At 36.7% G+C, this 17,347-nt stretch overlaps 1 protein-coding gene across 1 annotated transcript in view; it reads right to left on the bottom strand.

Annotated features, from left to right (window-relative positions):
- Positions 1 to 16,849, bottom strand: part of FAM241A (family with sequence similarity 241 member A) — a 97,522-nt gene extending 80,673 nt beyond the window's left edge. Inside the window, exon 1 of the mRNA XM_053703538.1 lies at positions 16,462 to 16,849. Within this exon, the coding sequence (XP_053559513.1) occupies positions 16,462 to 16,611 (150 nt within the window). The 5' untranslated portion in view covers positions 16,612 to 16,849. The remainder of the gene's footprint in view (positions 1 to 16,461) is intronic.
- Positions 16,850 to 17,347: the final 498 nt, after the last annotated feature.

The following is a 17,347-nucleotide window of genomic DNA, read 5'->3' on the forward strand; positions in this document are numbered from 1 at the left end:
CCTAGATAAACCATTCAGCAAAGGATAACAAGAGAAGGAATCAAATTAAATAAGAGAAGTAAATTGGTATGTTGTTTCAAATTGTATTCTCTATCTGAATCATGAAAGAAATGTTTTGGGTTTCATGTCCCTTTAACAAGGGATACCAAGAGAACCAAACAAATTGTATAATAGAAGTAAATTGGAAAGTTGTTTAAAATATTTTATTCTGTTATATGAATCTGTAGATTACTTTCATAGCATTGAAAATGACAGAAAACATTACATTTAATTATGGCATATTATTTGCCCAGACACCTGATTATTAGCAATACTAAAAAAAATTGTCCTCAGAAAAGGGCATTAGATGTGTGTTTCCCCCCCATACTAATGTATGCTCCATTTCTGGGGCAAGAGTGTATTCTGTAATACAACATGTGCATTCCTTCCATAGGATTAGGATTATTAGCATTAGAACATAACATATTAAGCCCACATTTCTGCCCTAAAAATGTATGTATGTTGAATAAAAATTTAAATGAGAATTTTTTTTTTTTAGAAAAAAATGAATATTTACAAACCTATGCATTTTTTGTCTTATTAATATAGACTAGAGTATACAGGTTATCTATTACAATATTATATATTCTATTATTCAGTTTTGAATAGGTAACATAACAATCTGCATATTTTTGTTTCATCAGGTCACATAACGCGTTTATCATCACCTTTGCAAATCGTGACTTTTTTGATAAACATTTGAGTATTTATAGACTTTCACACTGGAGATGTGTAGCAAATTAACTGCCCCTTTTTATGGCACATTAATAAATCTTCCCAGAGTGTATTTACAAGGTGGCCACATGTTTAGCTCTAAATGCTTTTATCTCTTCGGCACGGTTCAGAACTTTACCATGTTCACCACTGTGGCCATAGTTGATTATATTTAACCCCTTCTTGGCAGCTGTGTTCCTTATGTGTATGCCTGCACACTATTGTCACTGTCACAGCCAAACACTGGTCATGTCCCAGGACCTGATGTAAAAAATGTTTCTAATAACTTATGCAGGTAAGAGCAATTAACAGTGGGCAGCTCCTTGAACGGTGGGAAAAGTTTATTATTATTATTATTATGAAACCCAAACATTTTAATTCTGAGATTTAGACAAAACATACCATTGTAAAAAAAAGTTTCCTGTTTACTTCTATTATCAAATTAGCTTTGTTCCCATGGTATTCTTTGTTAAAGAGATACATAGGTAGGTGTCTAAAGCACTACATGGCAAGAAATAGTGCTGCCATCTAGTGCTCTTCCAAATGGATAACATTCTAGCAAAACTGCTGCCATATAGTGATCCAGACACGTACATGCTCCTGAGCTTACGCCACAACTTTCAACAAAAGATACCAAAAGAACAAATCAAATTTGATAATAGAAGTAAATTAGAAAAGTTGTTTACAACTGCAAGCTCTGAATTACGAAAGAAAAATGTCATGTCCCTTTAACAACAAACCACCACCCCCCAAAAAGGGGATCATGTTTGGTTCTTCATAATGTTTAGTTTTATTTTCAAGAGGTAGTAACTATTTTGGATAGCCCTACTCACTTTTCTATAAAAGCAAGCCATTTCCTAATCTGTATGGAATGCATTCATTCTTTCCACTATTATGCCACGGAATAATGATATAGTCTGACTTCTTCCATAGCTAAAAGTGGCAATATTGTATCAGTGAATATAAAGTGAATTCATATAGCATTTCAAACCTTTACTGTATTCTAAACAAGGATCCCCCCATACTTCAGCTGCTAAATAAAAACAAATCATTTCAGGTTTTCTGCGGCTCCTTTTTAACATCAGACAAAGAGCCCTTCATCTACAGGAATACATACAAAATGATTTCACTGTAATACTGCTTGCTTTTACAAACGCATACAGGGAGACTGGGTAGCTTTGTTTCCCTAATCACAGTAATGAAACACATTCAATATAAATTTGTAAGAAGCTAATTACCTAATTATTTCACGTTATGAACCCAAACAAAAATGTTCCAGAGAAATAGCTTTGCTGTATTACGGACTACTTAAACGGACAGTAAAATTAAGCTCTGCTAATGCAAATATAACAACATGAACTTTTAAACAACTTTCCAATTTACTTCTATTATTAAATTTGCTTTGTACTCTTGGAATCCCTTGTTGAATAGTAAAGCTAAGTAGGGTGATAGGAGCATGCACCTGTCTATAGCAGTCTATGAGAGCAGTGTTTGCAACTATGTATAACATTGCTATAAACATTGTTGCAATCATTGCTGCCAGATGGCTTGACCTCACTTAGGATAACTCTAAGTGAGTAAACACCTTGAGATTTTACATAAAACATTTACTTAGCAGTAACACATTTCCTGAGTCTGAAAGTTCTCCCTCAGACAGCAATTCCCTGATCCCCAACTCAGAGCACTGTGAGGGTACATCGGAAATAGCCAATAAAGCATCAGAGGATTCAGTATTCACATTAATACCTGACCTACTGCGTTTACCGTGTAACACTGGTAATTTAGATAATACCTCTGTAAGGGTAGTTGACATAACTGCAGCCATCTCCTGCAGAGTAAGAGAATTAGACGCACTAGAGGTACTTGGCGTCGCTTGTGTGGGCGTTAAAGGTTGTGACACTTGGGGAGAATTGGATGGCATATCCTGATTCTCTTCAGATTGAGAATCATCCTTAGGCACACTTTCTTTGCCTAAAATAAGTTTTTTTACAATGTAAGGCCCTTTCAGTACAAGAGGTACACAATGTAAGAGGGGGTTCCACAATGGCTTTTAAACACAGAACAATGAGTTTCCTCAATGTCAGACATGTTGAACAGACTAGTAATAACCACAATAGTCGTTAAACACTTTATTGATTTAAACAATTTTTTTTAAAAACGTGTACTGCGCCTTTAAGAATTAAAAAAGAGCACAATTTTTCCCAAACTGCCTAAAAACGTTAAAAAACGCTATATAATTAACTACACATATACAATAGTGCCAAAAATTATTGCACCCTAAGAGCAAAAGGGTGAAATTAACCTCTAAAAGATATTTATAGCAAAAAAAATTATTTGATTTGGAAAAACGACCCCTGCACCTCGTGGCGCCTACCTGCCCCCAGGGTACTGCAAAATGACTCGACAACGATCCGGTTAACAGAACATCAGTTTAGGCCCAACCGGAGCTAATGCCTGCTGCCTTCTCACTCAGAGTAAACTACGCGTCTGAGCGAGCGAAAATAGGCCCAGTCCATCATGGACGACGTTCGCATTAGCCTGTATAACCGCATGGGAAGCGGTTTAGCAATAAACCATGTGGTCCCCTAAACACACACTCTTTAAACAGCCATATTGATTATTTGTTATCTCTCAAATAAACACAACCGTTAATCTGCCTCTCCCAGTGTCTCTGATATATGCTGCAATAAGCCCTTTGCTGCATTAAGCCCAGTACTATGTCATAAAAATAAATCAACACAGGATTTTCAGTACAACCCTTTGTTTACAGGTCTACTGCTTACCCCTTCCCTTGCAGGGAAAAAATGTCAGCCAGTTCTGATATACCAAGTCTCATCAGAAATAAAAGGACTGAACATACCTCAATGCTGCTTGTAGCATGAAACCGTTCTCCACACTGAAGATTTCTCTTGTACTACCTTCAGAAGCTCTGTGGGAACCAGCATGGATCTTAGTTACATCTGCTAAGATCATCAACCTCAGGGCAGAAATCTTCTTCCATATCTTCCCTGAGGAAAATAGTACTCACCGGTATCATTTAAAATAAAAAACTTCTTGATTGAAGAAACTAAAACTAACACCTCACTTTACCTCTTCCTAGTACTAACACAGGCAAAGAGAATGACTGGATTGGGAGGGAAGGGGAGGAGCTATATATACACAACTCTGATGTGGTGCTCTTTGCCACTTCCTGTCAGCAGGAGATTAATATCCCACAAGTAACAATGAAATCCGTGGACTCGTCATATCTTTGTAAAAGAAAAAATTCATGTTCAATCAGAGACTTTAACCCATTCCATGCCATCCTAACTGTGCTGGGCTTTAGCGCCTATAGGACGGCATGGAATGTCCTAGCCATTTGGCTGTACTGAGGCCATAGGCGCTTCCTGAATGGGATTGCAGGCTGGAGGGGGTGCCTAGCGTCATAGACATCTCCACTAACATGATCCCATAATTTAAATCACACAATCGTACGAATGATTGCGTGATTTCAATTTTTACATCAGAATTTTGTCCCAATGTAGACAAATAAGACCCGGCAGGAAGGAGTTAAAAAAAAAAATATCCAAACAAACATAAGAATTTGAGATATCTGTCTCACTGCACATGTCTATGCTTAGCAAATCTAGGTAAGGGAAGGGGGGTAAATTTGACTCCAATACTTCAGAGACCTAGATGAAATTAAAGTGTTTAATAACAAATTCTGGAAACTGATTTCCCTACAGCCTTTTTACTTGGGCCAACTACATTAGTATAACCACATAGCAAATTTACAGAAAACGTGTACAATTCTGCAGACACATTCTCAACTGCTTTTCACCTGCTGTAGTCCGGAATCAAAGAACATCAACAACACAGATAACCTGAATAATCAATGTCTCTGTCCACTTTGATTCACCTGTGCTCAAGCAGAGATATCTTAACGTATTGGATGGAATAACTCAAAGGCAAAAATAAGAGACAGTTTACACCTGAATTAATTTTAAAAAGAAAAAGAAGATAACATAATACATACTGAATAGGATATCATAAAAGCTACAAACTACACATACACTAAGCCAGTGATGTTAAAGTTTGAAAATATGTTTTATAATATTAAAAGTAAATAATCCATGTAGCTGAACATATATTAACATTTTAATATACCCCCTAGCTGCCTCTGTGTTTTTCTTAGTTAAAGCATTAGAAATATGCGAGTTCTTTTTTACAGGTTCAGCCACAGAGATTATTTATTTTAATACCTGTATTATAAAACTTTACCATAACGTTTAGTGATTTTTTTTAAAGAGACAGTCTTTAGTAAATACTAACAGGGATTTTTGCTATTTCTAAGCTCACCAAGGGTATTAAATCTAAGCTAGAATGTGGCATGTCTATATCACACCAGCATAAATCATTTTATGGTAATATGGCTAAGGGCTGATAACACAAATTGCTGATTCTTTACTGACTCAAGCCTGGAACAAAGGTCACTTTTTATTCAAGTTGGTATTCAAGTTGGTGCTGAAAAGACGTTTTGCTTGTATGCTATGGGGGGGGGGGGCGTTACAGTGGCTGGTCCTATAGCAGTTCAAAACAGAAGCTCTTGTTAAAGATATTAATCCTAAAATAAGGGTAATTACCTACAATTCTAATGTTAAAAACAAAAGTCCTAGGGACTTTAAGTCTACTATAAAAAGGTCCTGGATTGTAGTACTGCACACTAAGTTAATTTCTCTCCTTGCTTTCTTGCACAAAAGTGGGCAAATCACCTACATGGTCCTTATTTGCCAATGTATTATTTTTTATTTAACATGGAATGAATATCATATCATTCAGATTTAAAGCCCATTTATTTCATTTCACTATAAAACCATCAATGTTGAGAAAGCATATTCAAGATTCACAATAAAATGTAACTTTACTGAACACACAAAACAGAAATAAGCAAGCATCAGACAACACAAACTACTATTCCCAGATTAACCTTCACTTCTGATTCCAGTAATGTGATTTTACTGAAGAAGCAAAGGAGGTTTACAGTGTCTTGTTTTAATCCCATTACATCAGGCAGTAAATGTAGCCTACATTAGAGCGCAGTTTCTTTTGAAAAAGTCTACAGGGAGCAGATGAATCACATAAAATAATTTCCTACATGCTCCAAAGAGGATCCACAAAGTGGTACAGTTTAACTATAAAATCATAGGTGATTTACATTACCACAACCAAAGGAAGGGCTGTGGATCCAGGAATTCATAGTGAATATTGTTGATTTCTCTGTGAATGCAGCTAGGTTGCTGTGTTCCCAACTAGTTGCGGTATTCTATATGCATCTATATAATAAATACATTGTCTAACTGTGAAGATGTGTTTAGACATCAGTTTTCTTCTGGCTTCTAAAGTTGCCAATACCTGTCCTACAGTTTTAAAGTTGAAGGGAAAGTCTAGTCAAAAATAAACTTTCAAGATTCAGATAGGGCATCAAATTTTATACAACTTTCCAGTTTACTGTTATTGCTTTGTTCACTTTATATTCTTAGTTGAAAGCTAAACCTAGGTAGGCTCATATGCTAAATTTCTTAGCCCTTGAAGGCTGCCTCTTATCTAAATGCATTTTGACAGATAGTGGGTGTTAGTTCATGTGTGACATATAGCTAACATTGTGCTCATGTCCGTGGAGATACCTAGGAGTCAGCACTGACTGGCAAAAATGCAAGTCTGCCAAAGGAACTGAAATAAGGGGCAGTCTGCAGAGATTTAGATACAAGGTAATCACAGAGGTAAAAAAGTATATTAATATAACTGTGTTGGTTATGCAAAAATGAGGCATGAGTAATAAAAGGGATTATCCATCTTTTTAAACAATAAAAATTCTGGTGTAGACTGTCCCTTTAACGCTGCCACCCAGCCAGTATTCCACATTTATGGCAAATATTTTTAAGGTTAATGTAAGTAACACAGGATATGCCCACAGTATTGATCTGGGAGCATACGCAGCCTCTGACTGGTGTGTACCCTCAAAGCTCATACACACTAATCAACACTTGTAATGCTCTAAGATTAGTACCTGATGCATGCCCCAGTGACAGGGGTGTATTATGGTCTAGGCCCAGGGGTCAGCAACCTTCGGCTCCCAAATGTTTTGGAACTACATTTCCCACGATGCTGAGACACTCTTTAGGCTATCTGAGCATCATGGGAAATGTAGTTACAAAACATCTGGGAGTCGAAGGTTGCTGACCCACTCTAGGCCAACAAGGCCCATGCCTAGGGCGGCACTTTACAACCCTTAAAGTGAATGTAAATTTTGATGCTAAAGTGCCTGGTTTTAATTTTTTTTTTATTAAAAACAGGGGCACTTTAATTCATCAAAATTTATTCCTGTTGTGAAAAAAAACAACTTACCTTTTAATCTTGACAGCAGCTCCAGCTTCCTCCAAGCGTTGCAAAGCCTCTTCCTGGGTCTAAAATAAGGAATCCGGCTTCCTCCAATCACGGCGTTGAATCAGACACTGATTCCCCCGGGGGGGAAGCCGTGATTGGAGGATGACCTAGCCATCATTTCTGACATCAGAAATGGCTTGCAACGACCGTAGGAAGCTGGAGCTGCTGTCAAGTTTAAAAGGTAAGTTTTTTTTTCACAACAGGAATGAAATGTAAATTTTGATTAATTAAAGTGCCCCTGTTTTTAATCAAATTTTTTAAAAAACGGGCACTTTAGCATCAAAATTTACATTCACTAAATAGAGCGTCCACATGTAACTGATTAACTACAGAAGCTCACACATTTCAAAGACATCACAAAAATGTAATATATTAGCTAATGAAGCTATTGGTTTGGGAAAGGTCAACCATATCTGTACTGTCACCTACTCACTCTCCAGATCAGGAATAACAATGGTGCCGACTACTTTAGCTTGGGAAGTGTATTGTGCAAGCGTTAAAGGGACACTAAACGCAATTTTTTTATTGAATGATTCAGATAAAGCATGCAATTTTAAGCAACTTTCTAATTTACTCTTATCAATTTTTCTTTGTTCTCTTTATTTAAAAAGCAGGAATGTGATGCATAGGAGGCAGCCCATTTTTGGTTAAGAACCTGGGTTATGCTTGCTTATTGGTGGGTAAATGTCTGCCTCCAATAAGCAAGCGCTATCCATGGTGCTGAACCTAAAATGGGTTGGCTGCTAAGATTTACATTTATGATTTTCAAATAAAGATAGCAAGAGAACAAAAACAATTTTATAATAGGAATAAATTAGAAAGTTGCTTAAAATCGCATGTTCTATCTGAATCATGAAAGAAAAAATTTGGGTTCACTGTCCCTTTAAGGCATAATAGATTGTTATCAAAGCTATGAGAATAGCAAGAACAAGCTTCGTGATTTGGTTGTTGTGAACAATTTTTTTCTTCCTGAGACAGTAGTGAATTGACAAAAAAAAGCCTGTCCATTATCAGGGTTGTTTTAAATAGAGACAAGAATGTATTACATATAAGTTAACACATGAATATTACAGCATCAGGTGTAAAAACAAATATTCAGTTTCACATACAATTCACTATCACTCCTGTCTGTCGGTGTGACTGGGAAATGCTAAATATTGTTTATACAGTGCACAACAGTAAACCACAAAGCAGCTTAAAGGGACATTGTACACTAGATCTATCTTTGCATAAATGTTTTGTAGATGATCCATTTATATAGCCCATCAATAGCCAACAAATGTGTCAACCCAACTTCAGCTTTCTTTTAATGGGTATACTTTGCCTCGATTTAATTAGCTGTGTTATGCAAAAAATACTGTTACAATTTTTGTATTATGTTACTATGTACACAAATTATTTTCCAGTGGGGAAATACATCAGCACTCCTATTGTATAATATATACAATATATCTATATATTTGTTCTTAGGTGTCCTGGTATTTAATACATTATTATTCTAAGTTTGTAAAGGGACAAAAAGTGACAGTTTCATAAACTTATGAAAATACATATATATGCACTAATACTCAAGAATCGGTTATTCCCTGGCTGATAAGGCTAACTAATGCAGTTCTACTTAGCTAAATGATCTTTCTTATTCAAAAATTGGGTAAAAAAAAAAAAAGAAGGGGGGGGGGGGGGAGAAGATTTCAGGTCAACTGCATTTATTCTGATCTGGCATTTTATACAAATTACTAAAATGCAATTTCCTGGACAATCCTCCACTGAGATTAAAGCAAATTTATAAGGATCTATTTACAGCCTTTCCTCACAGTGAACAAGCTTGGGAACCGAGTGCCATAGTCTTGACAACACTGATTGGGACACATCATCAAGGAGTGCTGCAGGACAGATCAGAGGTTCTATGTGTCGCTGTTTGGACTCAATTATATGAAGTGGGAGATCTCCTCTACAACAATACCAGTCTGCTGGAGTAGTGGTAGGATATTAGACCCTGTGTTAAAGTGACTGCATCAATTACTTAGAACCGTAACTGACTATTTAAAAGAGAAAACAAATATCAAATTTATAATCATAAAACAGATATAGATTTTATATAATCTATATACACACATACACATTTTTAAATATTTTCTTTACAACAAAGAAAAGTACGGGGAAAAGTTAATGAAATTTAAGCTCATAGTGGAAACTAATGGGTGTTGTCTGTGTCCTTTTCAAACTGCAGCGCAGGCAATAAGACAATAACCACATTTTTATTAAGAGGCAATTTGAGGATGATCAGATGTCCCGTAGACACAACATATAATAATATTTTGTCACCAGCAAAGATAGTTGGTTCATTTGTATTGGTGGCTTTATGGTATCAACAGGAAAAAAATAAAAATGGGCTCAAAAAATATGAATACAGTTTCCAGACAAGTCAACATTTTATGCTATTATATCCTATTCCCATAGTAGGAGCAGGAAGCCCTGATCCTGGCTCTCTCTAATTTTCTGGTTAACTTAAATATTAATAAAGGTTAAAAACACAGGAGTCATGGAAACTGTAGGAGCCATGAAAAGCCACATTTGCCTGTAGACAAATGAAATAGCTTTAAACACCCCCTAATTTGTTTTAATGTTGTATCCATTACTAGAGGTTAGTGACATATTTTCATGTTTGTCATAGTGACTAAATTGCTTGTACACATTAACTTTTTGATGTATCACATCAAGCAAAGCATAAGAGCATTATCCACCCTAAACTCATGTTAATTATCCTTAAATGTGCACAAAATAAAACCAGTTTGCCTGGTTCATATTTTTATAGCAACTAATATCAATGTGGTATCTCAGACACAGCTAAGAAATGGAAATAAACTCATAAAAATATTTTGGTACCAATAAAATGTATATCCAAATATGTTTATAAAAAATGTCATCTGATTTTTGGAATTATTTTCTCAGGTCATAAAACATACAACTACAAACTCAAACATATGTATGCTGAATTTAAAAGGAACACCAAAATGAGAATTACATTTCTGTGATTCAGATAGAGCATGCCGTTTGAAAAATAAATAAATCTGTAATCCTGTCCCGCACAGTATTTTTATGAGGACATATTCGGATTCACAAGTTCCTACTGAGCATGTGCAAGAGTTCTGAGTGTATACACCCTAGTCAAAAAAGGATGATCTTCGTGGAGTCATTTTAGTAATCAATGACATCAGAAGCCATCCTAAAGTAAGTCCACAGGCCAAAATAATCAAATGAGATGACTCTAGAGTCATTTACTGGATGTTCATGCTTGTGAAGTAATCATTTACCTTAGCTGATGACTTTACAAGCCTGATGATGTGCAAATTACTTCTAAAAGTAGTTTGATGCTCTTTAAAAAGGAACACACAAGTAAAAATTTAAAACGTTCATGGTTCGGTTAGAGCATGCAGTTTTAAATAACTTTCCAATTTAACAAAATGTGCAGTCTTTTTATATTTACAATTCTCCAGTCACCAGCTCCTACTAAGCATGTGCAATAAGTCACAGAATATACATATATGCATTTGTGATTGGCTGCTGGCTGTCACATGATACAGGAATGGAAATAGACAAAACTGAAATTTGTCAGAACCCCCCCGCCCCCCAAAACAAACCTACTACTTATTTAAAGTAAAGACTAAGGGGTCCATTTATCATTGTGTGGACGGACATGATCCGCTATAGCGAACCATGTCTGCCGCACATCAATAAATGCCGACAGCATACGCTGCCCCCTGCAGATTCGTGGCTAATCAGCCGCCAGCAGGGAGTGTCAATCAACCCGACCGTATTGGATCGGGTTGATTTTTGGCAATGTCTGTCCGCCGCCTCAGAGCAGGCGGACAGGTTATGGAGCAGCGGTCTTTAGACTGAAGGCTCGCCAGAAACACAGGACATCAAGCTCTGTTCGGAGCTTGATAAATAGACCCCTAAGTGCTATTACATTGTCTTTTTATCATGCATTTGTTGATTATGCAAATCTACTATATTTACTGGCCTTTAAATCATTGTTTATCAACCGCTGTTCTCAAGAACTCCTTACAGGCCAAGTTTTTTTTTTTTTATTATAGCTGAACCAAGTGCACAGGTGAAGCAATCAGCTAAAGGGTAAGAGCAGGTTAGTAACCATGGTGTTAAAGATCAGCTGATTATTTCACCTGTGCACTAGTTCAGCTATAATGAAAACCTGGCCATTTTGGTGCACTTGAGGACACTGTTGAGATCACTGCTTTAAATGACTCCAGGATGGTCTCTAACGTAATCCTGTTTGTCTTGGGCATATATATGAGTCAGTTATTCGATGATAACTGTCACATGAATTGATATAACGGGGGCAGTGAAACTTAAAGAAATGTTACAATTTGTCAGAAAATAAATCTACTGCTCATTTTAAATTCAGAGTGAGTGCCATAGTAAAAAATACAACAAAAATCTCTGCTAGGCACGTGGCCAAAAAAATACAAATATATTTTAAGAGTGCACAAGAATGCTTTGATCTGCTACTTTTACCAAAACTAGAAAAAGGATTAACTTGATTATTTTTAAAAAGGCACATCCTGACACTTAGCGTTCCCTTCCTGACAAGTTTCTAAACAACCCATTAAGCCTTCCTTCTCATAGACAAAAATACCATTTTGGAAAAAGTGCACGTCCTTCACCATAAATCTCATACATTAAAAAACGTCCAAAAAGGTCAGCCAAACAGGTTAGTCCAATCACCAATAGTAGTAAAATGTAAAGGTGGTAAATTAAAGTAAGAGCAGGTTATTGTTGCATTTGTGTTGTTTGCTAACAAAGACTTTGTTCGCAATCAATAGGCAGTGGCTTTTTCGTGGCGAAAAGAATAATTTTCAATTTGGTGCAATCACAATAAAGTATTTTCGGCTTATTCACACTCGCAAATGGGTTTTTGGATCCTCAATAAAAGCCCTATTTCTCTTTGTGTAGCTGAAAAGTTCTCTGCAATCACAATACATTTTCAAATCACTTTTCGAGCCCTTTTTAAACGGTGCACCACCCAACTGATTTTACTGACCACACGGGTAAAATGTAAGCCAATATTATGCTAAAATGAGTTAATATTTTTTTTTTAAAACTTATGGCACATATCATTAAATACATGTATGTTAAATTATGATTTAATGTGTGCCTTGGTTAGCAGAACATTTCATTTTACTTCATAATGCAACCCTGTAAAATTTTCTGTGGCGAACACGGACATATGTAAAACAATGGCCAAAGGAGACATTCCTAGATTTTTATTTACATATATGGGTATTGATTCATTAATGCTCTATTCATTCCTATTGGAGAGGCTGCATACAGGGAAGAGGGCACAGATTTACATATATGTAGCTTCCAGTACATATGTATATGTGTTGACTACATGATATCCTGCACAGCTAAGGGAATCTGTAAGAAATGTCACTTCAGGACACCAACATATGGCATGTTTTTATATTTCATTTTCAATATTTGATTGTAAGACACACTTGCACTGTCGTAATTGTCACTAACAGTACAGGAGTATTTTAAATCAGGTTTTTAAAAGGCAATCACTTAAATTTTGACTTTCATAGTTAAAGGGACAATGAACCCAAGTTTTTTATTTTGTAATTCAGAAAGAGCATGCAATTTTAAGCAACTTTCTAATTTACTCCTATTATCAATTTTTCTTCATTCTCTTGCTATCATTATTTGAAAAAGAAGGCATCTAAGTTTTTTTTTGGTTTCAGTACTCTGGACAGCACTTTTTTATTGGTGGATGAATTTATCCACCAATCAGCAAGGACAACCCAGGTTGTTCACCAAAAATGGGCCGGCATCTAAACTTACATTCTTGCATTTCAAATAAAGATACCAAGAGAATGAAGAACATTTGATAATAGGAGTAAATTAGAAAGTTGCTTAAAATTTCATGCTCAATCTGAACCACAAAAGAAATTTTTGGGTACAGTGTCCCTTTAACTATTGCAATCCAATTCTATCTGCACCACTGCTAACCCATTTAAATGCATATTTTAGGTTGTCAGGATGAGCAAACTGTGCACTGGTTTTCTATTGCTATATGTTTGCTTTTCAATATTCACAAGCATTTTTTTAAACAATATTTAAAACTATTGTTTGTTAAAGCATTGTTTTCATTTTGGCGTGAAGTAAAAACAAAATGTTGACAACGCGTTTCCATACATGGACTTATATCTTCTTTTATTGGATTTTAATATTATTTGAACTATAAAGTGTAACCCACTGCCTTGCATCGTATATTCCTAAAAGACCCTTAAATGAGACTGCACCTCCATGCAAGTACAAACATGGTAACGAGAGTGCATTTTAAAGTGCATGTGCAAACTTGAATAAACATTCATGAACCAATTTAAAAGACATCCGTACTATTAGTGACAATCATGAGTGTACAAGTTTGACTTACAATCAAATATTAAAAATGAAACATAAAGACACACCATATATAGATGTTGGTGAGAAATTTGTCCATCATGCCAAGATACCTAAGGGATGTCACACATAAAGAAAGGGTTACATAAATAGCTCATTTCATTCCTGTAACCTTAAGAGTTGTAAATGGGCTGTTGTATCAGTCAGTTTCTATTTCAAATAAAGGTGCTTTAGACACGAAAAGTCTTTTTCTGATGAAAACACGTTTGTGGTGGCGTGGTATTAACAAACAAAACGATGCAGCATTGTGATTACTAGAGAAACTCTTACCAATTTGGTCAGAAAGCAAAAATCATTTTATGGAGCAAATTTCAGATGGATTGTGATTGAGGCCTAAGTGTTTAACACACAGCAAAAGTCCCAGCAGCTCCTGAGAAGGTCCATGACAGGTGATTGGTCGCTGCATGCGCACAACAGTTTAGTTGCATACATGTTGCCTATTAGCATCATTACACACTAAAGTTACAGTAAAGTCAAAATTTATTTCGATTCTGAACTTTCCAATTTACTTTTATCAATTGTGCTTTGTTCTCTGGATATCCTTTGTTGTGAGGCATACCAGGGTAGGCTCAGAATCAGCAATGCACTACTGGGAGACAGCTGAACACACTGGGTGAGCAAATGAAGAGGCATATATTTGCAGCCACCAATCACCAGCTAGCTCCCAGTAGTGCATTGCTGATCATGAGCCAACCTAGGTAGGAATCTTAACAAAGGATACTAAGAGAACAAGGCAAATTTAATAGAAATCAATTTAAAAGTCTCATAAAATTGTATTCTCTATCTGAATCATAAAAGTTTAATTTTAAAAAGGGACATTATACACTAGATTTTTCTTTACATAAATGTTTTCTAGATGCTTCACAGCTCCCCCCCTATATCTCAGATCTTGTCTCCAGATACTCTCTCTCCTGTCCCCTTCGCTCTGCTCACGACCTCCTACTCTACTCCTCTCTTGTCACCTCATCACACTCCCGTTTACAAGACTTCTCCAGACTGGCTCCCATCTTGTGGAACTCTCTGCCTCGCTCCACAAGACTCTCCCCTAGTTTTGAAAGCTTCAAGCACTCCCTAAAGACTCTACTGTTCAGGGATGCATACAACCTACGCTAACCTTTCTTTATACCAGTTCCTCTCCTCCATCGCTATCCCCTGAACCCCCTTAGCATGTAAGCCTAAGAGTCCAGCTGTTTGTTGATCACCTTCTCAAGAGCTGACTACAACAGTGCAACTCTTGGCAGGGCCCTCTACCCATTTGATCCCTATAATTTTTTTGTTGTACTCCGCATTTGTTTATAGCGGTGCGGAATCTGTTGGCGCTCTACAAATAACTAATAATAATAATACATTTATATAGCCCATCTGGGAGTTTTTTTTTTTTACCAACAATGTATAGTTTTTTGTTGTTGTTTTTTTTAACATTGTGCTGGTTTTCAGACTCCTAACCAAGCCCCAACGTGTCAGGTGTATACATGGGTTTAGAGACCCCTGCTGGTTTTGTTTGTCTAATCTGTCTTTTCATATGCAAGGAAGGGGGGGGGGGGAGAAGTAGTATCTGCTCCCAGCCCTTTCACTAGGTGTTCCAGCTAATCTCATCAACAGTGCTAAACTTGGAGCTTCTAAGTAAGTTTTTTAAAAGGTTTTATACTGGATTTTTAGAACAGTATCTGTGAATATTATTCTTTATAGTAGTGTCTATTTCATACAGTTATATAAAAAAAATTGGAGTATACTGTCCCTTTAAAAGAAATCAAACATACAGGTCTTTCAATTTTCAATGTGATCCCTAAACCCCCCTCAGATTGTCATTGGGTTTGCCCTTAATTTTGTGCATTTATTTTTAGATAACGAAAATGTATGATTAATAACACAGATAACCATTTTGCATCGCTTTCGTGAGGTATTGATTTTGAACTTCATACGTAATAATGGCAGAAGCAGTTTGGGAGCATAATCTGTGGAAATACAAACTGACCAGTAGAAGTTGAGAAATCGTTATCTACCAAATACAAGAGTAAGATTGTGATCAATCCCATACTAAATAACATTTATAGCACTTTATTTTTGCATGAAACTTTCCAGTTTACAAAAAAAAAGCCCAAAACAAGCACGTTGATTATAATTAAGCCAAGGTATTACTTTTCATACAGTGAAATTCACCTATGACACATACATGTGTTCCAGAATACTACAGTACTATCTTTTTCATGGTCTTTAATTTGTCAATCAGTAGCAAACAGAAAATACCATTGATCTGCCTTGAAACAAAAGCAATCTCCAGGAGAAATTAAAAAAGTATTAATAAGCAAGCCACCAATCAGCAGCTAGCTCCCAGTTCCTGAGCCTACCTAGGGTGCTTTTCAACAAGCAATACCAAGAGAGCAAAGCAAAATAGACAAAATAAGTCATTTGGAAAGTTGTTTAGAAATGTTATTCTCCATCTGAATCATGTAAGAAATTTGGGTTGACATTTAACATGGTAAACGTAAATGTATTATTACATCCTAAAAAATCCTAGTGGTAAGAAACATACACCCACAGGTTGAATTTAAAAATATGCTCAAAATTCAGAGATACGTCCAACCTCAAGCTATTAAATGGAGATGATTCACTAAGGTTTTGAAAGGGACACCAATTTGAAAGATGATAGCAGTTCCCTAAATATAAGAAACAAACTGTTCTAAATACTATTGTTGAACCTACAGCAGTGACTGTATTTAGCAGCAAAGCACTGATAAATGCATTGACACTACAGAAGTGTTCTATTTCCTGCAGGGTAACACTCTCCATAGCTGCCCTCACCTGATTATCCCCTTGCAGGGCGCTGCTGCCTGGTACTTTGCGCATGGTCACCGCGCTGTATGACTCGGCAGAGCCCTGTCTGCCAGACTGAACCCCGGATCCCCGCTGATCATGCTCCATACACCTGCCCACAGATCCGTTGTGCTCCATGTCCAGCTGTCACTGCTCGCATTGCCTGAAGCAGCGCTCGTGCTCCTGGGGCAGGATTCCAGTCCCACCCCCTCCTCTGAGCCGCGCCCTGAAGCCTCTAAAGTGTGACTGTGTTCCTACTAGACTTAGTGTGACACATTTAGATACATACACCCTGCTGTAAGAGCAGTTCCTTGCCCCCCTCCTGTGCCCTATATCTGACTGGACACGAGTGACTCCGGGGCAGCGTCTGCAGTCACTGCACTGTTTCCTGCGCGGGAGCGCGCCTAGCTGGCAGCAAGGAGCGAAGATCATGTGAACATAACGTTGTATACACACAAAACGCGGAAGGCTGCGTTACGCGCTTTTCCAGTGAAATAACACGGAATTATAATAGAATGTAGTTGGGATTATAAACGTCAATTTAATGCGAGGTCGTACTGCTAAGGTTAGGGTTCAGAGAGCGAGTGTACAATTTTCCTATGTGGAGCTCTGGCTGAGTATTACCCCAAATTGTTTTGTTATTGCAAGTTACCGACATTGTCAGCTTTTTTTATACGGAATTTCTCATGGTCAGAATAGCAGGACATTTAAGTTGTGGCCCCTGGGGTCCCACAGATAAATATTTTAGAAGTGTTAAAGGGACAGTCTAGTATAAATTAAACTTTCATTATTCAGATAGGACTTTTAATTTTAATAAACTTTCCAATTTACTTTTATCATCAAATTAGCTTTTTTCTCTTGGTATTCTTAGTTT

Source organism: Bombina bombina, chromosome 2 (genome assembly GCF_027579735.1).
Source record: "Bombina bombina isolate aBomBom1 chromosome 2, aBomBom1.pri, whole genome shotgun sequence".
Taxonomy (NCBI): domain Eukaryota; kingdom Metazoa; phylum Chordata; class Amphibia; order Anura; family Bombinatoridae; genus Bombina; species Bombina bombina.